General features: G+C 39.7%; 1 protein-coding gene across 1 annotated transcript; it reads right to left on the reverse strand.

Annotated features, from left to right (window-relative positions):
- Positions 1 to 25,394, reverse strand: LOC101989341 (von Willebrand factor A domain-containing protein 5A-like). The gene is made up of 20 exons (XM_005347110.2): positions 25,318 to 25,394; positions 22,200 to 22,257; positions 21,888 to 22,090; positions 21,372 to 21,594; positions 21,081 to 21,256; positions 20,681 to 20,795; positions 17,094 to 17,260; positions 16,748 to 16,836; positions 16,413 to 16,557; positions 15,904 to 15,983; positions 10,392 to 10,506; positions 9,505 to 9,669; positions 9,135 to 9,235; positions 8,197 to 8,441; positions 6,563 to 6,622; positions 6,355 to 6,468; positions 6,130 to 6,246; positions 5,597 to 5,727; positions 692 to 818; positions 1 to 212 (listed from the first exon to the last, which is right to left on the reverse strand). Exons 2-20 carry the CDS (start codon positions 22,240 to 22,242, stop codon positions 133 to 135), a joined length of 2,496 nt encoding a protein of 831 aa, XP_005347167.1. The 5' UTR covers positions 22,243 to 22,257; positions 25,318 to 25,394; the 3' UTR covers positions 1 to 132.
- Positions 25,395 to 26,445: the final 1,051 nt, after the last annotated feature.

Genomic DNA, 26,445 nt, shown 5'->3' on the forward strand with positions numbered 1-26,445 from the left:
GTTGTGGGGAAGTCCTTTAATATTATGACAAGAAAAAAGAAGGTAAAGATAGAACCCAAAGCTATCTCAGCCAAAGAGAAAGTGAGGGAATTGGTAGTAGCTAGGAAACATGCTTGATCATGGGTGGCAGCCTCAGAAGCCAAAGACGGCTGGGGTCACAGGTAACTTCAGGAGATTACTGCCAGCTTGCACGAGCATCGGGATGGAGGAACCTGTGAGGAGGGGAAACAAGAGTCAGATCTACGGGACAGGAAAGAGAGGGTTTTCTTCAGCTTTCCTTAACTATTCCTTTAATCCCCTTCAGCCCTGATTTACCTTCCTACACTACCCCTGGTCTTTCCCCTTTCTTGTTCTGATTCTCCTTTAGTCTATCCTGTCCACAGGAACAGGGTAATAAGGATACAATAAACATCCAGGAATACTGGATACATCTGTAGGGTTAATTTTGCTTGGCTAAGTATGTACATCTATGTTCCTTCCCTTTGCTCAGCTTGTTCCATCCACTAAATACATATTTCATCCTAATCTTGAAAAGGAAGGATTATCACAGGGAACAGACAATGCTCTGAGATAGGATGGTAGGGGCAACAATGTGGTCTCTCTAGCACTCACCCTCTGCCACACATACAGACATAGTTCTTAAGACACATCTGGGAAAGAGGGGAAAGGAAGGAGGGGGATGTGCTCCTACCTGCATGGTCATGAAGCCAGGCCACAGCCTTCCTTTCCAGAAGCTCCCACTCACACTTCAAGTCCTTGCCCTTGCCATGCAGCCAGAGGACAGCCAGTACTGTGGCCCACACTGATGGGTCTCCATCCTTCAAAAGAGACAGAAACTTTTGTAATGCTCCAGGCATTATAGCAATCCACTCAAGAGAAAGTAGGTTTACTATCAACTTCCTCATCAATTTAATCTGATATATATAATTCCCTACCCCCTCCTTACCACACAGACTAATAAAGCCTCGGGATTACATTCCATACCACTTAGAAAAGTACTAGGTGTGTGGTGTTTCTGTATCTGTCTTAGTCACCCCGCCTCTCTCTCTTCATGTGTGTGTGTGTGTGTGTGTGTGTGTGTGTGTGTGTGTGTGTGTTGATAGGACGATATCAAAACCATGGTAACGCATTCTAGACTACTGCTGCAACCTGCTCTTTGAGACATCTTAAACACTTATTATTTTACTCTGTACAGTCTCATTACATGTCAATTGTCTCACTTGCTTTAATCTGTTTCATAAGAGGAACACTTAAGCCAGGGGCATAAAACTTCAAAAATATGTTTCTAAGGACTAGATGCAAAAATCATACCAATTTTTAAAATGTATTTACTTTTTTCCCCCAACATAATATTTATATTTATTATTTGGGGGTTTTTACATATACACCCCTGATGTGGCATTCTCCTCAGTATGCTGTGAATATCATTGGTTAATAAAGGACTGTCTTGGGCCTGGGCAGGGCAGAATGGAAGTAGGCAGGGAAAACTAAACTGAATACTGGAAAAAAAGAAGGCAGAGTCAAAGGGATGCCATGTAGCTGTCGCCTACAACAGACTAGCCCGAAACTTGCTGACAAACCATAGTCATGTGGTGATACACAGATTAATAGGAGTGGGTTAAGTTAAGAAGTAAGAGCCAACAAATAAGAAGCTAGAGCTAGTAGGCCAAGCAGTTATTTAATTAATACAGTTCCGGTATGGATATTTTAGGGCTGAGCCTCTGGGAATAAACAAGCAGCCTCCTATCACACTAACTTCAAAATCCTACCATGTCTGCTCTCCCACTCTTGTGATATCACCACCAAAAGAAAATAAACAAGTCCAATTCCTGTTGCCTGTATACTCACTGGAACATGGTTCCGTTTCCAGTGGCTAGTCCTTTAAAGAAAACTGAGTCCTTTCCCACTGCCCCTGTCAGAAGCCATCAATTATGGAGAGCTACACATCAGCCTCCTCATTACAATTTTTTTCTTATTCTCTTTTTATTTTTACTTTTAAAACAATCTTATTTTACAAGCCAATCCCAGTTCCCTCTTTCTGCAGTCCTCCTACTCCCCTCACCTTCCCTCCACCGCACTCCCATCTTCTCCTCAGAGACGGTAATTCCTCATTTGGAGCGTCAACAAAGTCTGTCACATCACTAGAGGAAGAACCAAGGTATCTAAGCTGAGCAAGGTATCCCTTCTTAGGGAATGGGCTCCAAGGAACCAGTTGATGCACTAGGGATAAGTACTGGTTCCACTGCTAGCGGTTCCACAAACAGTTCTTCTCAATGGCCTCCTGTCAAAGCTGTTTCTTTTTCTTTGGGTTGGGGGAGGAAGAGACTTCGTCACAGAAGTTTTCTGTGTTTTTCATTCTCAACTGTGAGTCTGCAGTTATCGATACCACTATAAAAGGAGATCCTTTGCCCTTTACATAAGGCATGGATTTCCACATGATTTCTGGTGACAGCACCAACCACTGACATTCACATGGTCTCAGACTTTAGAAGGTGCCACAGACTTCAGTGTGGATATCAATTTGGCCTCAGGGCAAGATGGGCCACAGACACTAATATGGTCCCTGGAGGCAACCATACCCATGGACATCAGCATTGATTTAGGTGGCAGCACAAACCATGGATATCCACATGGCCTTCAGTGGTAACATGGGCCACAGATTTCAACAGGGCCCCCTGCAGGACCATGGAATCCAACCTGACCTTAAACACACTGGCACCAGAAAAACCTCCCTCAACAGAACACGAACCATGTGGGCACTAAAACTGGAAATTAAAAAATGGGATCTCATGATACTGAAAAGCTTCTGTAACGCGAAGGACACTGTAGATAAGACAAAACAGCAGCCTATGGAATAGGAAAAGATCTTTCCCAGCCTCATATCTGACAAAGGGTAGATTTCCAAAATATATAAAGAACTCAAGAAATGAGAAATCAACAAACAAAATGATCCATTTAAAAAATAGATACAGATCTGAATAGAGAATTCTCAACACAGAAATTTCAAATGGCTGAGAAACACTTTTAAAATGTTCAACATTCTTAGCCACCATGGTAAAACAAATCAAAACTGCTCAGAGATTCCAACTTATACATGTTAGAATGGCTAAGACCAAAAACACAAGTGACAGCTTATGCTAAAGAGGATGTGGACCAAGGGAAATACTCCACCATTACTGATGAGAGTGCAAAACTGTACAGCCACTTTGGAAGTCAATATGGCATTTTCTCAGAAAAAGAATGGGAATCGATCTACCTCAAGATCCAGCTGTACCACTCTTTGCATATATGCAGAGGATGCTGCATACCACAATGATACTTGCTCAACTATGATCATAGCAGCATATTATTATTCATAATAACAAGAAACTGGAAATGACCTAGATGACCCTCAAGCAAAGAATGGATAAAGAAAATGTACATTTACACTATGGAGTATTATTTAGCTGTTAAAAACAATCACATCAAGAAAGTTGCTGGCAAATGGATAGAACCAAACAGGACTGGAAAAAAAAGGCAATGTAATGATGCCTAATGATATTCTGCTATGCTCACAGATTGGTGCCTTCTCCATTTGTCATCAGAGAGGCTTAATCCAGCAACTGATGAAAATAGGTGCAGAGATAAACAGCCAAACATTAGACAGAGCTTGGAGAATCCTTCCAAAGACTGGAAAGAAGGATTTTTTTTTTTTGAGTCAAAGGAGTCAAACCCACAGAATCAACTAACCTATCCCCGCCAGTCCCCGGGTGCACCCACACACTGAGACAATGGGGATGTTCTATCGGGAACTCACCAAGGCCAGCTGGCCTGGGTCTGAAAAGGCCTGGGATAAAACCGGACTCTCTGAACATAGAGGACAATGAGGACTACTGAGAACTCAAAAACAATGGCAGTGGGTTTTTGATCCTACTGAACGCACTGGCTTTGTGGGAGCCTAGGCAGTTTGGATGCTCACCTTACTAGACCTGGATGGAGGTGGGTGGTCCGTGGACTTCCCACAGGGCAGGGAACCCTGATTGCTCTTTGGGCTGACAAGGGAGGGGGACTTGATTGGGGGAGGGGGAGGGAAACGGGAGGCGGTGGTGGGGAAGAGACAGAAATCTTGAATGAATGAATGAATGAATGAATGAATGAATGAATGAATCAACTAACCTGGAATCACAGGAGCTTACAGAGACTGAACTGACATCTAGGGAGGCAGCATGGGATTGATTGACGTAGGAATACAAGCTAATATATATGACAGTTATATAGCTTGATCTTCAGTGGGAGCAGGGGCTGTCTCTGGTTCTTTTGCCAGCTCTTAGGGCCCTATTTCTCATACTGATTTGTCATATGAAGCCTTAATAGGATGGGAGGTGCCTAAGTCTTATTACAACTTGATATGCCATATTTTCTCTGAATAGAAGCTGAGGAGTGGATGGAGGGGAGGAAGGGGAAGAACTGGGATCAAGGAGGGAGGAGATTCAGTGTCCAGAGTGTAAAATAGTAAAAATAATAAAAAATAGAAATCATTTTCAAATTTTCAATTGAACTTTAGATAACATGTGATATTTTCCTACTTTACTATATGATTTTATTGAATTGAATTCATGGCCTCCTATATGCTTGAATTGAATTTTTCTTAGTGATCTACTTATCTAAGTATTAGAAGATTTTTTATCGTTAAAACAGACATCATTTTGACAAGAAGTTAGCATGAAATAATTTTGAAGAAATATTCCTATATTCTTACACTAAATATTTAAGTCAGTTTGTATTTTCCAGCACAGATGCCTCTATTGAACAACAAATTCATATCTCATTTGTATTATGTATATTTCATAGACTCAATAGCCATCTATGACTAAAAGATAGTGTACAAGTAGTATGTCCATAGAATGTGTCAAGTTTAATTAATTGTGTTTCATACTTTAATAATTCAGAAGTATATTTATTTTTTATTGCTTGGCATCTGCCTTTTATAGAGGAGATTTTTTTCAAATAGTATTAGAAGATCCAGAGGGCAATCTTAAAATTCTAAAGAAGGAGTACTTTATCCAGCTTATTTGAGAACACAAATACAACAATATTAGGGCTGTTATTGGAATCTCCAAAGAGAGGGCATTTTAACATTGACTCTAGTTCTGCACTCACTGGTGCAGAGAGAGTTCAGCTTCTTAATGTTCAATTTCTTCATCTATACATAGCTTCAAAATTAGAACCTGCCTTAATTAACTGCAATAAGGAAAAATAAGTATAGTAATAATAATGAGTGTTTAAAAACTGTCTGGTATAGTGTGAAGATAAAAATGTTTATTTTTCAACTATGTCTCGGGAAATATGATTAACACAAAAGAGCATTTACTTTCCCTTTGACATCCATGAGTCTGACCATGCCTTCCTGCAGCTAGGCCATTAATTTCATGTTTCTTATGCTCTGGCTTAAGTGGAAATAATTGCATCTTCTATATATCACACATTCATTTCAATTTGCATTATCTGTGTTGTTTATTTCTTATTTCGCAGCGGGACCCTCGTTCATTCCGATCCCTATAATGATCCTACCATCCCAAAGCTCAAACCGTTTCTTTTGTTCCACTTTGCATCTCACCTTGGCAGGGTTTGCAGCCTGGATGTCTTCCAAATTAGTGCCCAAAATCTTGGTCAGATTCTCGCCCAGCTCCCAGGAGCCATTTGCCTTTTGAAGTGAAATCAGCTGCAGAACAACACTTTCTCCAAAACCTTTGTAAAAGAAATGAAAGAGAGATGGCATGGGGACTTATGGATCACAGCCCACTGGAGGAAGTCTCCTGAAATAAGAGGCTGTAGAGAGATTTCTGCAAGAAGTCCACCAAGTATTTCTAATCTGTGATGGGTGGCCGGTTGATCTGGGTTATAAACACAATGGTAGCAGAATCTGCTGGGGTCTGGCCCTGATGCCTGGTGGACTGTGTAGGCAGAGATTGCCAAGGGGACACAAAGAGGTTGCTTGACTACAGAACGTTTAAAGATATGAAATGTTATTGTAAATTAATGAAGCTAGGTTCTTTCTGGCAAAAATATGGCAATATCATATCTCATGTCCCGCATGCTGCCTCTAATAAGTCACCCCCTATGTAAAGAAAGTTCCAGAATGAAGAGCACCTTCAGGGACACAATCTGAGGAGATTTGAACAGTAGTTTTCTTGGTAGAAGAATATGAATTTTTCATCATTCTGGCAGAACCTTCACTGATCTCCAATGATAGACAAGATGCATACTCTGTGACAAAAAAATTACAGAGAAATTTTTTTCAAGAAACTCCATCAAACTGTAGAAGTATCTAATAAATCGCCCCCTAGGTAAAGAAAGTTTCAGAATGAAGGGCACCTTGAGGGAGACATTCTGAAGACATTTGAAAGATAGGTTCCCTGGTACAACATGACTTGATCCTCATTTCGGCAGAATTTTTACGACTCAAGAATCGTCGACAAAATGCAGGAACTGTGACAAACAAATATTACAGAGAATTTTTTTCAAAAAAGAAATTCCATCAAATTGTAGAAGTATATCTTCATAGAACTCTAGGGATGCTAACCATTCAGTCCAAGTCGTCGATGTGAGGCTTTTGATGCACCCAGGTCAGGTAGACCGAAACCTAAAATACACAAAGCACAATGGAGACTGAAACATCCGCTGTGTTTTCCAGCAAGCAAATTTTGTAAAAAGAAAAATGCGTTTCAGACATATACCCTTCTCTCCACATCAGTCTCACCCACTAGCCTCAATGAGCCATTCTTCTGTGTGGTCCCCTCCAATACAGACAGACACTCACCCTCTGAGCCCTCTTTGTACTTCCTATTGAGTTTCTGAAACCCCTTACTTGTGTGTCGTACCTTCAATGCTGAAGGATTCTTCCAGATATTCCTCAATTTGAAAAGATCTTTTTCTGTCTCACAAAGCTATTTTACATCTGTCCCTTTCAAAATAAGCACAACTGTACCCTAAGCGTCCAGGTTCAAGATTAGATTGCGAATCTTCTCAGCCCAAGAATATTGTCTTCTCTCTCACCTTGGTTATCTTCTACACGTCCTCACTACTATTAACTCTTGACTACTAAGTCACCTCCTACCAGTACCCAAAGTACCCAAAGACACACTATGTGCTGACAGTGCACTCCAAGCTCTTCCATAAATGTGAAAACTTTAATCTTATGTAGTAGCCTATGCAACATCTTAATGCATAGATCTTGCCTTCCTCATATTCAGTGATTATGGCTCTAATAGAACTCCCCCTCTCTCTCTTGCCCTCGAGTCATTGGTAGCATTCAGAATTATTTTCTATCAGAAATATTTTAATCTTACTTTTAAAATATAACACCCATGTTTATAGTGCTTTATCTTAGGGTTTCTTGTTTTAAAACCATTCTTTTTGGCAGGACCTGCACTTTCTAAGTCCCCAATTCTTCATTTTGTTCAAATACATCAGCATCCTTCAAATTTCATATTTCATTTAACTTAATCTTCAATCAAGCAAATTCTTCCATCACAAATATCTGCAATCACACCCATAATTTCTAATAATGAGAAATATATCAAAATCCTACATTAGAAATCACTTCAACCCTCTACCTACTTCATTCTTAAGCCAATGTTGAACCTGCTGCAAATTATTCAAAAAACCCAATATTCTAATTCAGAGCTTCTGCCTGCTGAAAAAGGCACCAAATGCAACTGGACCCTCTACAATCCCAGAAAAATGATGCTATAATTTTGTGTATTTTGCTTTGTTGTTTTTCATTTCCTAAAAATCCCCTTTATCTCCTTCAGATCTCCTCCTTTCTTAAATCCCCTCTTCTACCACTAACATCATCAGATGCAATATAGTCACTATCTGTGTGGCTACTCACTAACCATCAAAACAGAAGTCAGATTCAAATTAAAAGATTTGATTATTAAATATTTATGATGTTTCTGCATTGTAACATGTTCTGATATTCTTCCGCATGTCTATAGTAAATCTCTGTCCCAGTTGGACACAATCTATTTCTCTAGAAAATTTAAGGCAGTGTAAATCCTAGGTGTAGAAGGAAGAAGAAAACAACAAATTTAAGAAATGTTATTAAATTTAAATGTATGAGTTACTAATACTTATCATTGTTTATATAATGTACTTATATATCTGATAATCATTATAAATGAGTTTAAATTTGGGTAAAACTATGAGACCTACCTGCACATCCAATTGTAGGCAAAGAATCATACAATCCTGGTGTTGGAATCACTCTGGGAGCCAGAGGCCCCTGCACTGGCTGATTGAGCTCCTTGTTTATGGCAATGAAAGCTGTGAAGGAGCTGAGGACCCCAGACTGAATGCTGATGTTCACCACATCCTTCTCTTCTCCTTTTGAAGTCTTATGGGAGCCCAAGTCCTTGATCTGAATCAATGATTTTGCAGCCAACCGATGAATGGTGAAACTGAAAGAAGACACTGGAGAAAATTAAAGAAAAGCAACTGCAAATCAAACACTAAGTACTCTTAATAGCTAGTGACTGCATATAGCGGGGATGGCTAGAAGAAGATTTCAGATGAAGGAATGAGGAAGAGAAGAGCTTACAGGATATAGAAGACTTCAGTGATAGGGGTGACAGAAACATCATGAATGGCAGAGAAAAAAATAAAGCGAGTGTGGTGGTTTGAATAGAAATGACCCCATAGACTCAGGTGTTTGAATGTTTGGCCAATAGGGAGGTGTGGTCTTCTTGTTGGTGTGGCCTTGCTGGTGGAAGTGTGTCACTATGTTTGTGGTCTTTGAGCTCTCAGATGCTCAAGACCATGTAAGCAGCCTATGCAACATCTTATTTAATCCAGTGTGGCATTCATTCCCTGCTGCCTCAGATCAAGATGTAAAATTCTCGGCTCTTCCAACTTCATGTCTGCCTTTATGCCACCATGCTTCCTGTTATGACAATAACAGGCTAAACCTCTGAACTGTAAGATAGAACTATTAAATGTTTTCCTTTATAAGAAAAGCTAGGACACCATGCCATGATCAAGGTCCCTTCACCACAATAGAAAATCTAATCAAGTCAGTACATGAAAGGAGAAGAAGAAAAGAGAAGGGAGAGGTGGGGATGTATTGAGATTGAGAAGCAAAGCTTAATTCTTACCTAGTATTTGCCTTGGGCTGTAGGGAAAATGTCACCCTGTTTTTAAGACCCTTGCCTTGAAGGGTATACATGAGGCATACTTCTCCTGAGCTCTCCACTTTCTACAAATAAGAGACAAGCAGGAGTGACAAAACAGACATACAATCAGGAAAATGGTGAGCACTAGGAAAGCTCCTCAGCTCAAAGCAATGCCACACTAAGAATCAAGCAGTACAGGGGATAATATAGACTTGGCATGAAGGAGACGATGAGACCCTGGCTGCCTGCAAACTGATATTGCTTGCTAAAACCTCAAGCAATCATTGGTGTTAATAAAACTGCTGACATGGTGTTTCACTTAGTAAAGGAATGAACAAGAATAGTTACTCACAGGCATAGTCCCAGTCAATTGGGCATAGATGATTAACCTCTGACCCCTAAAGAGAACAGTCTGCTTTGGGGAAAGCATGTTAGCTGACAGGCCAGCTGGCAAATCCCATTTCAGAGAGATGTCGTTCACTGAAGAGTTTAGAGCAAACTTCAGAGATCCAAGAGCCTGTTGGAAGACAGAGGAGCCAGAATTATACACAAGAAAGATAATAATGGTGGTCATCCATTGAGTATTTAGCAGGACCAAGGATGCAGTGTATGTCTTATCAAGTCACAAGTGGTGAAAGAAAAATGCAATTCTTTCTCTAATTATATGTATGGTACAGTAACATTTGAGAGATGAAAAGTGTAAGGGGAAATGAGAGCAACACTTAAGAAAGAAGACTTCTGCAAAAGTCAGTCGGAAGAGGGATAGGAACAACATGGAAAGAGAAGCTTAGAAATATCAGAAATATAGTGCTTTCTATATACTAATCAAGGAATGTGAACTTATACCTTTGAGTCTATCACTCTCACACCTACCTATCTTTTCCTTTCTGTCTTTTTCATGGAGAATAAATTTCTACCTGATCTATTCAGAGTATAGACTACAGACTCAGACAGAGCAGCCAAAGCTTCCACCTTCTCTTTCTAGTCTTGAAAAGAAAAACCACAAACTCTTTATTTATCTTGTCTCTGGCTTTCCAGCTACCACAGTTAGATGCCAGTCTTTAGATGTTGTAATGAAGCCTTTCTAACAAACTACCAAGTAGATTCACTAGTGGATAGCCCTGAACTTATGAAAGTGTGTCCTCCGGAAGAGTGGAGCATTTGCCTTTGCAGCAGGGTTCCTGTTGCGCCTCATACTCACTCTGGACATGCAACTCTGGACACTTGGCCAACTCTCACCTTGGTCTGCATCCTGTCCTTGCCTGTGATAAACTGTGCAGTGCCCCCTGATACCCGAGCGATGCTTTTGATTAAACTGGTGGAGGCTCCTTCTCCAATACCGAAAGAGAAACATCTGCAACATTGAAATGATGGTTAGAGACAGGTTTTCCTTGGTAGAATTACCAGTTAACATGGACAAAAACTCAAGAAGACTAAAGATACTTACCTGAAAGTCAGTGCAAAGGCATATTTAGAAATCAGATCCTATTTCTATGGGTGTTAATAAATGCTTAAATAAGTTATATAATTTAATGTCACAAGTCTACTATGAAGAAAGGTTCCATTTCATTTGTTAATGAAGATCTGGAACTCAAAAACTTTGCAAAATCTGTCCTAAGTCCTATTTATTTATCTTTTTAATATATGAATTTCCTCTAGTAAAATATATAGTAGTCAAATAAAGAAATGAAAATATAAACATTTTAGAAAATATAGTCAAGTAATGCACAGACACATTGGCTGATACATTAATTATCTGTGTGATTTTCTTTAATGTCAGCTATCAGACCCAAATTTCATGACATGGAGCCTTAAAATTAGTGTTTTCAATATGTAAGCATGAGGGTCAAAGTTTATATTGTAGTTTTATTTCCTCTCAATAACTTATAAAGCTATCACTATTGGTTTTAGCATTTTTAATTTAATTGATAAAACAGACAGATTAGTGGAATTTCCAAACATTTGTCACGTGGAAGACCTAGAGGTGAAATACGTGGCTTCTTAAGAGATTCTGACATTAAAGAACTCAGATACAAGGATCAAGACAAAACACTGTGAATTATACTCACAGAAATACTAGACTAGGTTATTCAAGCCAGAGCGAACTAGAGACCTATAAACAGTAATTTAAAAAATTCGTGTAGAAGCAGACAACTACCAAGACAATAGCTCCAATTGCTGTTAAGAGAATATGAACTTATGAGCCGCGACTTTGAAATGGAGAAATGAAAAGGGAAATGAGCCTGTATATGCTGTCCACTTACTAATCGAAGCATGTGGCAAGTGTGGATGGCTGAACACCTAAGCAGTTTCAGAGAAGGTACAAAATTGTAGAGTTTTGAACTTTGCCAGTGGAAGGTATTCTTGAAAACACCTGAGAACTTTTCATAGAACAATGCAGAAATACTAAAACTTAAGAGGTAGAGATATGTAAGAAATGGCCCAGGTATGAAATTCATCATACTCTATCAGGATTAAGTTTGTTGATTCTTTGTCTGAGTACCCACAGAAATCAAAGAGGAAGACCCATCAGAGGAAAATACCATTTAAATACCAAGAGTCCTAAAACATCTACTAAGTCCACTATGTCTGAATAGCACATTGTCCGTATCTAATAAAAAATTAAGACAGAAAATTTTCATAAAATAGGAAAAGTGGAGGGTTTCTATCTCATTTTTTAGATGCTAGAAGTACATGGGTAGAAAAATCTCACAATATAATTTGAAATTCAAGGGATTTCTTCTCATTGATAAATATTCAATGTCCTAAGCTACACAGGTCAAATGAATTAAAGAAGATGTGGCAAATATTGTTCATTAATAATGAGATGGGTTTGCCCAAAATTGCAAGGTGGTACTAAGATGTAACCATACTCACCGTTTCCACATAAAATAATAAAGAATAAAACTACCACCTACCTCAACATGTGGATAAAGTTCATTTGTTGAATTCAATCATCATTTATTACTCAAATATACACACTCCATTAGTACATACATGTGCATAGTGAAATCATGACTAAGAAGAAAAGAATGGAAGGAAGAAAGGGAGAAAGGGAGGGAAAGAGGGTGAATGGATAGAAGGAAGAAAGGAAATCTTGATAATGAGAATAGATGTTCTAGTGCACTGGAAATTAAGAATTACCAGAGAGATGATTAATTCACATGGTGTAGTCTTCAAATACATTCAGTGACAAAAAAACAATATAAGATTACCAAATACCTGTAGCAAAATGAACTGGAAGTATATTTTAGACACTCTAAAAGGAAGAAATTATAGATGCCAGTAGGCAATCCTAGATTATTGGGACTTAAACCAGGAAAAGTGAAAGTTCAAATTTTGTTTGGCAATAAAGAGTTCGAGGTAAGACTCTATCTCAACCTAAATGATCTTCAATGGAAGAATCGATGAAGAAAGTGTGGAATATATACACATTAGAGTACTACTCAGCGGCAAAAAACAATGACATCTTGAATTTTGCTTGCAAATGGATGGAAATAGAAAACACTATCCTGAGTGTGGTAACCCAGACCCCAAAAGATGAACATGGGATGTACTCACTCATAATTGGTTTCTAGCCATAAATAAAGGACATTGAACCTATAATCTGTGATCCTAGAGAAGCTAAATAAGAAGGTGAACCCAAAGAAAAAATATAGTCATCCTCCTGGATATTGGAAGTAGACAAGATTGCCAGGCAAAAATGGGGACTTGGGGGTGGGGTGGGATGGGGGTAAGGGGAAATAGGGAAAGAAAAGTGAGAAGGAGAGGATGGGGGGAGCTTGGGAAATGGGATGATTGGGATAAAGGAAGGGTGGATATGGGAGCAGGGAAATATATAACCTAATTAAGGGAGCCATCTTAGGGTTGGGAAGAAACTTGACTCTAGAGGGGCTCCCAGGTGTCCAGGGAAATGTCCCCAGTTAGTTCCTTGGACAGCTGAGAAGAGGGAACCTGAAATGGCCCTATCTTATAGCCATACTGATGAATATCTTGCATATCACCATAGAAATTTCATCTGGCAATGGATGGAAATAGAGACAGAGACCCACATTAGAGCACTGGAATGAGCTCCCAATGTCCCAATGAGGAACAGAAGGAGGGAGAACATGAGCAAGGAAGTCAAGATCACGAGGGGTGTATCCACCCACTGAGATGGTGGGGCTGATCTATTGGGAGCTCACCAAGGCCAGCTGGACTGTGACTGAAAAAGCATGGGATGAAACTGGACTTTCAGAACATGGCAGACAATGAGGCCTCTGAGAAGCCAAGGACAATGGCACTGGGTTTTGATCCTACTGCATGTACTGACTTTGTGGGAGCCTAGTCTGTTTGGATGCTCACCTTCCTAGACCTGGATGGAGGGGGGAGGACCTTGGACTTCCCACATGGCAGGGAACCCTGACTGCTTTTTGGACTGGAGAGGGAGGGGGAGAGGAGTGGGGGAGGTGGAAAGGATTGGGGGAGGGGAAAGAAATGGGAGGCGGGGAGGAGGCAGAAATTTTTTCATAAATAAATACATAAATAAAAATAAAATAAAACAAAATGCAAACAGAGTTGAGTGCTGGGACAGAGCTCGGTACTGCAGGTGAATCTGGTGCTGAGTTTCTTAATTTAAAGCTGGAAGGGAGATAGTCTATGTGTCAGAAAAAGCTTCTCTTTGAAACTATGGGTTAATAAACAAAACCCGAAAGCTTAGAAATGTATAACTACTTATGAGTTGTTGTTCAAGGAGGCCCAGAAAACAAGAGGGAGTCTTGCCATTGTTCATGGTTGTCTACCTAAAAGAGATGCTAAGACCCTAATGTTGAAGCCACCATACACCTTGGTTGTATGATATAGAGAAATCAAAAGATACTATAAAAGTTGCTGAGGGGAAAGGCATCTATGATCTTAAGCATCTGTGAGCCCTATAAACTATAATATTATCTGTCAGGACAATATAGTCACTAACGCAATAGTTGTATGACCTTTATGGGAATAACATCCTAAGTATCTGTGAGGGGGGATTCATAGCCTTCGGTTGTATATCCAAGGGTAAACCTGCCAGGATTCAATGGACAGCCCCAATCCAGTGGTAGTAGAGATGGCAATGATTAAACAAAATTGGTCACACTATAAAACAAAAAGACATAAACTAAAAAAAGAACAGGTAGAAAAGGGAAGATTGATGGAGATGTGGGGGAGATGGGAAAGGGGGAGAAGAGAGAGTAACTAGAATGTGTATTACATGTGTGGAAGTAACAAAGAACCAAAATAGAGAGTAAAATCAATTCAAAGGAAAGGTAAACTATCTACATAACTTGAATAGAAAAAAATAACTTTACAGAGCACATGCAAAATTCATAACTCCAAAGAGAAACTTAAGGGAATACAAATTAAAATGGCAATTACTTGAGTAAGGTGAGGTACCAGAAAATTACTTGAGTAAGGCTGCAACCCGAGAATTCTAGAAGAAAAGACAGGTGAAAACACACCCACTGAGGCCAGACTGATCTTACTAAAGACCAGTCAGAACTGCATAGGGAAGCCTCTTAGAAAACAAAGTAGAGGAATAATCTTAATAGTGAAAATGTAAGCTACAGAGTAAGAAAATAGTCATTAATATATTCAACTATAAAATCAAATACATCTCAGTAAAAAAAAGAAAATTTACTAGAGAAAATAATAACAGTAGTATAGAGATTTAAAAGAATACCAAAATGACACTCTAAATATGAAATATTAAAAGTTGAATGAAGTAGAACTATCAGAAAAATAAAACTTTAAACCCTGAGCAACTTTAATTCCCATGCACAAAACTGGGTAAATTTTAAGAAAAAACACTCAAATTGTGAGGTAATGAAGCAACTGGAATCCATTTGTAAACTGATTTGACGTAAATTACTTCAGTGTGTGAAATTGCCTTTCCACAGAAATTGGACAACTCTGTCTACTGAAAGAACACTACAGTTCATGTGACTCTGCTTTGCTTTCTGTAGAGTTGGAGTCCAAGATCCCTTCTAAATACACAGTATCACGTGTCTTTAGCTAACTCATATTTTCCCATATAAATTAAATCTCCAGTAGATGGCTCATGATAGGTAATACAATCACTACAGAGACCAAAGAAAGTCCGTCATTATGAGAATCAATATAAAATATTCTGAGCTACTTCATGGAAAAACACACGTATGTAACTTGAATATGATGACATGCAAATTGTGTGTACATATAAACAAACTAGTGAGATAAAGAAAGAAGAAGGTGAGGTATATGGAAAGACACACAAACCACAAAACTCAATAGGATAGCAAATCAAGGAAATTTCACATAATCCATAAAAATTTTATTTGAGCTAGGTTTAAACAAGTGAGTTGTGGAAAGAGCAAGAGAAGATTGATAACTGCCTTGCTCCAGACCTGTGATGGATACACAGGGAGCACACTGTGATAACTAATCTGCCCAGATAACAATGATTTGAGTAACTTTCTATGTTAAATTACCAGTATCTTTATAATGAAAATGCAATCAATATATCCTTTAGAGATTTGCAAAAATAAGGAACACTGACATTGTGGTATCAGTGTTAAGTGGAAAACTACCTTTTAAAACTTTATAGAAATTAAAGGATCAGCTAGTTAACTGGAAAGCCCTGTGAGTCACTCTGTCCCTTTAGAAGCATGAGATCCCATGATATCGTATGGAACATGCTATATATGGTGCTGCTTACAGTACAGTCAGAAACTTAGAAACCGCACTCTCCCCATACCTGTGCTTCTTGCTGTTTAACTGAACTGTTTTAATGACACTAAATGTGTCGCCAACTTCTCCATCTGTGAAGACAAAGAGCTGAAAGACAAAAAAAAAAAAGATGCATTCATCAAGTTTCTGTTGAGTTCATCAGAGGACAACAGCATTGGTCCTCATAGTCCACAACTATTTCCAGTCCTTGTAACTTCTTCACACGGGGCTGGGGACCTTAGTGCTCCACTGTCATTTACATGTGGCCACAGACACTCTTTAATGGGAAGAGTTTCATACTCTGGAAAGTTTCACATCCTCCCCATGGACCTTGCATCTTAAACTTTCGAGGTACCACACAAGACTGTAGACTCCATGCCCTCAAGGAATAGAGGAAGAACACTGCCTCTAATCTGTTTTCTCTTCATTCTATGGCAGACAGTTTAAATTTACATACTGTTTACACAATTATATTGGGAGAACTGGTTAGTGGAAAATTTCACAGTTTTTTCCTCTCACCTTGGTTCTAAAGCTCACCTGTAAGGGATGTCCAGGAATGGAGGGAGCTTTGTAAATATCGCAGAGTGGACTCAAGATTTCAGTGCCTCCTAGGTCTGCTTCTAAATCCTTCACCCTTTGCACTGCCTCCTCCATTGTTTCCTGAGTGTACTTCACACTCTCCCTTAGAGAAACAAGCATGTCTAGTCACATGGCAATAGTGCACATTGCTATTCCTATTGCAAAATTACTATCACAAAAATTGTTCCTGAAACCCCCAGTGTTGAGAACTACTCTGCACTAGTCAGATTAAAATTACAGCCCCTCCTTTAAAGTACATTCTTTCACAATCCATAGTCTTCCCACAAACTTACGGAAAGAATTTTTCATAGGAAGATCCAAATCCATAGATGTTGAAATAACAACCCATAGGCAAACTCTTCAGCAACAGCAGCAGAGTTTCCTGAGGGTGAGAGAAGATGAGGAGATGGAGTGAGAGAAAGCTCTACCAAGCATCCAAACCATGGTCTGATTCCTAATGGTATAAAAAGACATCATCTTTTGTCACCTTTCATCTCAAGGCTGAGATTAGAGTGGCCATGCTTGTTACTGCTCAGATGAAGAATGGACCTACAGCTATGACTTGACCATACACATGCCCTTCCCAACCATCCTCACATGGCACTGCTGAACAATGAACAATGAAGATTCTGGCTTTACCTTGGCAGCCTCTATGCGTAGCTGAGAATTTTGGTTGTTCATGGGCAATCCCATACTTCCTGAGCGGTCCATGAGGAACACAAATTCTCCACAGGCCTTTGAGAGCTCCATTTCTGGGATGTCTGGATAGAAGCTCACCATTGCAGAAGGAGCTCCCATCAAACTATCTATATAGAAAGGAGAAAACCCTATAAGGTACAAGGAAATTCAGGTGCTCTAAAGTCTCCAAGAACCAATCCTCAATTCGATACAGAACTGAGAAAACTCACATACAAAGTTTATTCTTTTTGTGCTGTGTGCAAGAGTAGCGTTATTTTGAATATGTAAAGTGCATTTCTCCCCACACTGAGAGACAGGTGGTTTTCATGACACTAGCATTCTTCTGAGAAGCCAGATGCTCATGAGAATGATGGGAATGGATGTCCACACTCTTTAGAGCAGGGCCATGTAGACAGTAGACAGTTCTCCATTTATAGTGTAGGCTAGTTGTTTCAAACCAATTCAAATGGTTTCACTTAATAAGTCAGAGTTTCCTTGTTTATAATTGAGCACCTCTGCTTCTTGTCCCCAGTTTCATCTTCTGAAACAACAGGGTAGTAATTAGTACTATAGGGTTGTTGTAAGTTTGGATGATACAATATGCTTACAGAATTCAAGGTAGGGCTTAACTGACACTGAGCTGTTAATTATAATTTTATACATTTTTCTTCTTTTAAATTTGTGCAATTTAATACCTTAAGTTTATCATATTATTTAGTTTAGAGTGCTACGTCTCATGTTGGTATTATACTAACGGTTTTACTGAGCCAAGCTGCCTCTTAAGCTTCTCTTGTATTTCCAAAGGGTATGAGAATAGAAATATACCTGGCAAAATACATGCCCTTGGAAACAAGGTTTAGAAATCACAGATAGAAGAGATTATCAAGACTAAAATTTGACCAGTTATGTCCCATGATAGCCTGTCTGGACACTGTATCACAGAAAAGAGTTGAAAAATCTTCATGAGACCAAGGGGATGGCAGCTATTACATAGTAAGTCACAGAATCATGAGGTTCTATATCATGGATTAAAACAGAAGGTGAACCCAAAGAAAAACATATAGCTATCCTCCTGGGTAGGGGAAGTAGACAAGATTGCCAGGCAAAAAATCGGGATCTTAAGGGTGGGGTGGGAGGGGGGTAAGGGGAGAAGGGGAGAAAAAAGTGAGAAGGGTAGGATGGGGAGAACTTGGGGCAACGGGATGATTGGGATACAGGAAGGTTGGATAGGGGAGCAGGGAAGCACATATCTTAATTAAGGGAGCCATCTTAGGGTTGGGAAGAGACTTGGACCTAGAGGGGCTTCCAGGTGCCCAAGGCGAGGTCCCCAGTTAGTTCCTGGGGCAGCTGAGGATAGGGAACCTGAAATGATCCTATCCTATAGCCATACTGATGAATATTTTGCATATCACCATAGAACCTTCATCTGGCGATGGATGGAGATAGAGACAGAGACCCACACTGGAGCACTGGACTGAGCTCCCAAAGTCCCAATGAGGAACAGAAGGAGGGAGAAGATGAGCAAGGAAGTCAGGACCAAGAGGGGTGCACCCACCCACGGAGACAGTGGGGCTGATCTATTGGGAGCTCACCAAGGCCAGCTGGATTGTGACTGAAAAAGCAGGGGATAAACCCGGACTCAATATGGCGGACAATGAGGGTTGCTGAGAAGCCAAGGACAATGGCACTGGTTTTTGATCCTACTTCTTGTTCTGGCTTTGTGGGGGCCTAGCCAGTTTGGATGTTCACCTTCCTAGACCAGGATGGAGGGGGGAGGACTTTGGACTTTCCACAGGGCAGGGAACCCTGACTTGAGAGGGAGGGAGATTGGAGTGGGGGGAGGGCGGGAGGAGTGGGAGGCTTGGAGGAGGTGGAAATTTTTTTTCTCAATAAAAAAAAAAGAAAGAAAAAAAAACATTCCTGACTGAAGACCACCTCTGAGTTTAAATACTTCATGAGAATCCAAAACAGAGACCAAGAAAATCAACAGCAACAGACAGAGAAGAGCTACAGGGAGATGAGGAAGTTCCAAGAATCCCAGGGAAGCTGGAATTCCCCTCAGTGACCTCAGAAAGATTTGGCCAAATAATGAGGGAAGTAGAAAAAGCCCCTATGTGTGGTTCAGTGTGAGGTCACCTTTACAAATATTGAAAATGTTATATGTGCAGTGGTTGGCTATGGAAACTCAGCTTCTTGGTAAAGTCCTCACAGGGCTTTGACAATTACAGCAGCATAAGCCCAAGCCCAGCTATCACACTGTGAACACAATTGGCCGCCAAGGAACTTCTATATATCCAATCTGCAAATAAAGATTTGCAGCAACTTTGTTGGGTTGTATGATGATGCCTGCACCCCAGTGCAGAACGGGTCAGAAAAATCAAAGAGATAAACACCTACGTGGGCTGTGCCAGCTTGAATAAAAGTTAAGTGCACTTATAAGGAAATGTTCTAAGTGACAAACACTAGACCTACATAAGAAACAAAACTCACTGACAAGCTAAATTAGGTCTATGAAAAATTCAAGTATGCCAAAAGAAAGAGTTTGAGCTGGATTCTTGTGATTTTTGTTTTTCAAAGTTCAATTTCTACTGGACACAGAGGACCTAAAATTAACTCTGTGTTTAATTTGGTCATTCCTATTATTACTAAGACAAAAATGAAAGAACCGGCAGCAATACAGCCAGCAGTGGTGAACTAAAGAATAAAACATAATTACCTAAAGTAAAATCATTATTTGTCTATGAAGAACTACTATTTGCATATTTTCTGCATTATAATACTGCTATTTTCCTAATTTAACTATTATTTTATAGTAATATTAGTATTGAAAGCTACTTTCCTATCCTATTATTTTGAGACCTATGTAAAATTTTCAATCTAAAGTTTTTGTTGTACATTATCATAGTAATGACATTATAACTCATTATATAATGGGTGGGATGACACAAGTAGTGACTGAATTACATTTTTCATCACTTAGTAATGTTTCATATAATATGATTATAATATCAGTCAATATCACCTGCATATCAGATAGACATCTACATTTATTTGAGAAGAAATATTGTACATATTAGAATTATCAAAATAAATATTTGCTTTATTATTTGCACACTAATTGTTTCAAACCAGTTGGAACAAACGGATTTTTTCAATACCATTTGACACTGTAAACTCACCACAAAATGTAAAGCATGAGACTTCATCAGATTTGGACATCACTGATTCTCCCATATGAGAAGTAGTCACAAGATTATATTTATTTGTCATTTTTATAAGACCAGTCATTGCCACATGGTAGTAATGGGTTTTGTGTATTTTCTTGTTAATCATTTAGTCATATTTCCCTCTAATTATCTAGTAATCTATGCAAATTAGCCTATGGTCCATAATCACCTGATTACCTGTGAAGCCCAATCATTATTCATGTGAGAGAGAAAAGTCAATTATCATAATGATTATATTCTGATCTTGCGTAGAGGTAGAAAAACCCAGGTTAACTTGGAGTTACATCATAGAAAGGGACCAAAGTGGGAGACAGAAAATACCTGGCTTCATGTCCTGCATCCCCATCTCCACAGCTACACTGGGGCTGTGCACTTCATTGTAGTAAATCAGGAGTTCCACATCCCGGTCAAACTTGTGTCCTTCGGCCAAGGAAACCTGAGAAGGAGAGCAGCAGAGAAGCCATGTTAGAACTGCCACTGGTCACTTCCTGAGATAAGGTTAGAATTTGGGCTTCTTCCATCGGGAGCACAATCAGAAGTAACAGGAAAGACTGTATGGAAAAGGGTCTACACTTTACCCAGAGCAGGGAAGGTAGATATTGTTTCTCTCCAAGCATGGTCAGAAGATGCAAGGAAAATGTAGGAAGAATGAATGATGACCAAGTCAACAATGAAGACAGAGGGGACTGACAATAGTGTTCTCTTTCTATTCACTATTCACCTGAGCAGATGTCTTATCATCAGCCAGGTACTGCAAAGGACTCAAGGAGCAGTTGGACTGGACCCTCTCAATGCCATGCTGGGAAGTGATGGTAGCAACCATGCTGAGTGTGTAGGGAAGGTCCTCCAAAGGGACCATGGGAGTCTTTATATTCAAGCAACTCTTTGCTGACTGTTCTATAAAAAAGTAGATTAATTAAGTTTCCCATGACAACAATTTCCAAGACAAACATAATTTTGTATATTTCCCCAGCCTTTCTATGTCTAGTTTTCAAAGGCAGAAATGACTTACCAGAGAGCTGGTATCTTGGATTCAAGATGGCTGGGAGCAAATAGCGCAGGGCCCCATCTATCTCCAGAGGCAGCTCCTGCACATACCTCAGGGTCACTGCCACTTTGGCCCCAGGCTGAAGATTCCCCACATTGCAAGAAAACACATCCCTGGAGTAGTCATCCTCTTCCAATAAGTAAGCTTGGTAGCCCTGGGAGAGGGCATCCTCATAGGTGCTATGGGCCTTGAGCAAGGACAAGGTAAGTTGAAATAAAATCACTAGGGTTCAAAAAAATACTAATTGTTCAGAAGGAGTGTCATGGATTCTATGCACTATGCACAGTTACTTTAGTATCTTCTACCCGATTGTCTCTGTCTTATTGATTTAGACAAATAATAATTAGACATGATAGAAAGACAGAACAGTCAACATCAGTACTTATGAATTGTTTATAAAGAAAATAGTAGAAAAAAAGATAATAGTAGAATGCAATTTGAAAGATGGAAGAGAAGAGATAACAAACTCATCCTTCAGACCTCCATCTTTTCCTGCAATTCAGCCACAATTTTCTTCCCATCCACCAAGGCTTCAAAGCTGTACACAGCAGAGTCTTCATCCATGGGGAACACAAAGATTGCCTCCAGGGGGACTTTCTCCTCATTCTCATAATTTAAGGTTGCAGAGACACTAGCCACAAAGTCATTGATGGACAAAGTTACTGAGATGCTCTTCAGTGGCACTGGGGAAGATACAAAATGTATAGGAGATCAGCAAACTTTACTATACTGGCACCATAGATGAGGAGTTTTGCTGGGTCCAGTGACCTCATCACTACGAGTCAGGCTTACCTGGTTCCTTGTTGCCAGTGATTAGACCACAGGGCTGCTCCATTGTGACTGCCTGTGTCTGTGGAAATGACACATCTTTAAGGGAATTTTGATAGAGTTACAGCAACAATAATACAGCTTTTGTTCTGTCTTGCAGGAGCAGCTTCAAATTCTTAGTGTTGGAATAAGGATCCATGGAGGGGAGATGCTGGTGGTGACTCTCCTGATTAATGCTTCACAGATGGGGAGCCTCTAAGTATCCACTAACAGGAAATCACCAAGATCACCTCAAATCACCTTATATTGCTACAAACACCATTCTATATTTACAAACAGTGTTAAGTGAACTGTCCACAGGAACCTGAACAGGTCTGATAATTTAACCTCAGCATTCTTAATCTAGTATAAGAGACATTTCTAATATTTTATTTACTCTTATGTTGTATGTAAGAGTGTTTGCTTGCACTTCTGTGCATCATACACAGGAAGATAGTCTTACAAATAACATATTCCACAAAGCAGAGGTCAGAAGAGGATATTGAATCCATGGGGACTGGATTTACAGATGGTTATGAGCTGGCATGTAGAACCTAGGAGCTGCAGTTTGGTTCTACAGAAGAGAAAACAGAGCTCTTAAAGACGGAGTAATCTCTTCAGTACCCATTCCCTGTCCTTCCCATGAATAATTGTGTGATCCAAACGCACTCTATATTATGCTTCTCTTAGTTACTTTTCTTTAAGTCTTAGTAGTGAAACTAACAGCTGGTTTTTTTTTTTAGTCCAACACAGAGAGTAAATAAGTGATGTGGTGTCATCTGTATCATTCCGTCTGCCCCCCCCAACACCTTTCACATTGCAACCAGTGCTCAGAGAACAGGGAGAAGTTTCAGTAAGTTTCTAAGAGCCCGAGGTCAAGGAGGACTACTGCAAGTCAGTGTCTTCTGTCAATGACAGGGCCACTGTAATCATGAACTCAAAGCAGGTTTTCTTACCTGCACAAGACATATACCATCAATCCAGTGAATATTTCTCCATAGATCTGGGAGGGGTGCATGCAATCCAGTCCTTACCTGAAGAGGTTTGTGTTTAATACTACTTGGAATGGGGCAGTCATTTTTCTCCAGGGACTTGGTCCATGGTAGGTAGACCATACTCCAGTTGATAACCCTGCACTCATGTACATATTGGGAACATTATGGGATTCAATAGGTTGAGAAAAATAAAAGAATAGGCTTTTGGGAGAGGAACTTTTTACTGGTCAGGAGGAGCTGGAAGGTGAGACTCAAGGGGATATAATAAAATATATTGTTTGCACCTATAAAATTTTCAAAAGATAAATTGAAAATATTCATTTTAAAAGATATTCTAAAATATAAAAAGATTATATGTACAATATTTTTCTCTTTTAAAACAGACTTTCCTAAATATATTTTATGAATTATGGTTTTATACAAATCTCGAATGCAATATGAAGAAAAAGAGATGGATTAATTTTACCAGGTTATGATTTACATGATTATTTTATCCACAGAGTCAAGAGATTGGGCTAATCTGAATTATAGTCCAAAATAAATCTGGAAGCTGTTATGGGTCTTTCTAAACCTGGCCCCTTGCTAGTTTGATTCTCCCTGTTGTCACTGTATGTGACCACAGTGGCCAACAGTAAAAATGGTTTTTTCCCCTGAAAATTTGTCCTAAGGACCCTAAATGCACAACAAGGAGCACACATCATTCTTGTTCAGATGCCAAGGACGTGTCCCCTAGAACTCCAGGCTTCTCTTTCAGATCTACAGGCTGGAAAACTTTCTGGAAGAATTAACTTTCCATCCCTGGTAATCCCAATCAGCAATTCTGAAAGCTGTGCAGGGCTGTTGCTAGGTCCTTCAGGTTGAGCCTAATGACTATTTAAGTCTCTTAATCTGTGGTTATGGCTCAGTACAAAAGAAAATTGTCAGCTTGTACAACATCCTGAGTTCCATAGCTAAGCCTTAGGTCAGGCTGAAGACTGAGGACACCTCCTTAGTCTCTCTATAAACCAACCCTCTGATATCAGTGGTGTTTCCTAGAGATTTCAAATATATTTCAGTCAAAGAATGGGCTGTTTTCTACATCTGCTATTTTGAGCTATTGGAAGAGTCTGACCGCATTAGAAAGGCTCAGATCTGGCCATTAGTACAGAGGCAGCAGCTAAGCAAGAAAGAGGAGGACAGCAAGCTCTGGGAAGTACTTTCCCTGGGAACCGGTAGGTGGGCCTGGAGCAGAAGGAGAAGAATTTCTATTGACAGCAGCAGGAAGTTTACAACAGGACACTCACTGAGAAGCAGCTCAGCTTCAGGATGGACTGTGTCTGACAGCAGAGATCTCAGGCTGGTAGTGACCTCTGGAGGAGACCGAGAGGGGAGAGAGGAGGACCAGGGTCCCCTACAATGAAACACTGATTTCCAAATCCAACCTCAGAACAAATTTCCCTCTCTGAGTCTTTCACCCTCTCCCAACCATTTCCTTCGTCTGCAAATTGTGCCAAGTGTTCCAAGGCCTTGAGGAAAAGAAAGACAGGCTCCAGAGGTGACTAAAGCTACAGTCCTAAACTAGATGCCTCTATAGAGCTAACAACTCAGTCAGTACCAGCTCAAGTACAGGCAGGGGTGAGTCACCCGGCCACACCCTGCATATTCTGGCTGTTTACTGCTTTTGGGAGTGAGGAAATCTGTACTTTAAATCCAGAAAACTGATTACCGTAGCCTCTCTATCCAGGCCTTCTGTGACAGATAATCACAAAAGGCACAAGTTCCACCACTTGGATGTGAATAGAGAAGGTTCATGGCCTGCAATGCATCGGGTGGGTGGAGAAGGAAAGCTCCACATCCTTAGGACAAACATACCTAAAACTGAGAAGAAAAACAAAAACAAACAAACAGACAGACAACAAAGACCTATTTTGTGAGGTAGAGGAAGAGTGAGAAGAAGAGGAATTAAGGGAGAAGAGAAAGAAAGAGATGCAGTGGAGGGTGTGAACCTGAAATTAAGATCATTTATGTGTTATCAACTTAGAAAAATCTCCAGGTATCACAAAGCAGGATGAGTTTCTGGAAGGCATTTACAGTTCTTTGTGGGGTTGCCTAGAATAAGAGGCTCTTACCTTGTAGATGCAGCAGGTAAGGTTCTCTCCAGAAAGCAGAGCAGAGTCTGCATCCACTTCCTCAAAACTCCTCTGCTTATAGCAGCTTGTAAAAGAAAATGAAAGCAGCTACCGTCAAACTTCCAGGAAGACCTGCCCCCTTCTAGGGACCAGCTATAAAGTTTCAATTGCACAATAAAGGGATGGACTGAAAATTCTCAGCCTAGTATTAGGTTTCTGCTTCTGTGTTGATGAAAGTGTTTTGCTGAAAATTTAGGGAAATTGCTTCAAACTAATATCAATCAGAAGAGATGGAGAGGGACATTTTATACTCATAAGAGGAACAATTCATCAAGATGAAGTCTCAATCCTGAATATCTATGCCCCTAATATAAAAGCACCCACTTATGTAAAAGAAACATTACTAAAACTCAAGGCAGTCATCAAACCACACACACTAATAGTAGGAGATTTCAACACTCCTCTCTCACCAATGCACAGGTCAATCAGACAGAAACCTAACAGAGAAATAAGAAGAATAAGGGAGGTAATGAATCAAATAGACTTAACAGACATCTAGACATCTAGAGATCATTCCACCCAAGGAGGAAAGAATATACCTTCTTCTCTGCAGCTCATGGAACCTTCCCGAAAATTGACCACATACTCGGTAACAAAGCAAACTTCCACAGTTACAAAAAAAATATTAGTAACCACCTGTGTCTTATCAGATCACCATGGATTAAAGTTAGAATTCAACAACAATGCTACCCCCAGAAAGCCTACAAACCCATGGAAACTGAACAGTCAACTACTGAACCACACCTGGATCAAGGAAGAAATAAAGAAAGAAATTAAAGTCTTCATTGAATTCAGTGAAAATAAAGACTCAACATACTCAAACCTATGGGACACTATGAAAGCAGTGCTAAGAGGAAAGTTCATAGCACTAATGGCCACTTAAGAAAACAAGTTGGAGACTTTACAGCCCACCTGAAAGTTCTAGAAAAAAAAAAGAAGCAGACTCACCTAGGAGGAGTAGAAGACTGGAAATAATCAAACTAAGGGCTGAAATCAACAAAATAGAAACACAGAAAACAATCCAAAGAATCAATGAAACAAAAAGCTGGTTCCTGGAGAAAATCAACA

This window comes from Microtus ochrogaster, chromosome 5 (assembly GCF_000317375.1).
Source record: "Microtus ochrogaster isolate Prairie Vole_2 chromosome 5, MicOch1.0, whole genome shotgun sequence".
NCBI lineage: Eukaryota > Metazoa > Chordata > Mammalia > Rodentia > Cricetidae > Microtus > Microtus ochrogaster.

Bases quoted from the DNA above. Each gene is read 5' to 3' on its own strand.
- LOC101989341 (XM_005347110.2), bottom strand. From the start codon at position 22,242: ATGGAGCAGCCCTGTGGTCTAATCACTGGCAACAAGGAACCAG. The intron at 16,837-17,093 runs GTAAAGCCAGAA...TCTCACCCTCAG, and splicing joins TACGCATAGAGGCTGCCAAG to GAAACTCTGCTGCTGTTGCT. The intron at 15,984-16,412 runs GTGAGCTTTAGA...TTTGTCTTTCAG, and splicing joins TTCCTGGACATCCCTTACAG to CTCTTTGTCTTCACAGATGG.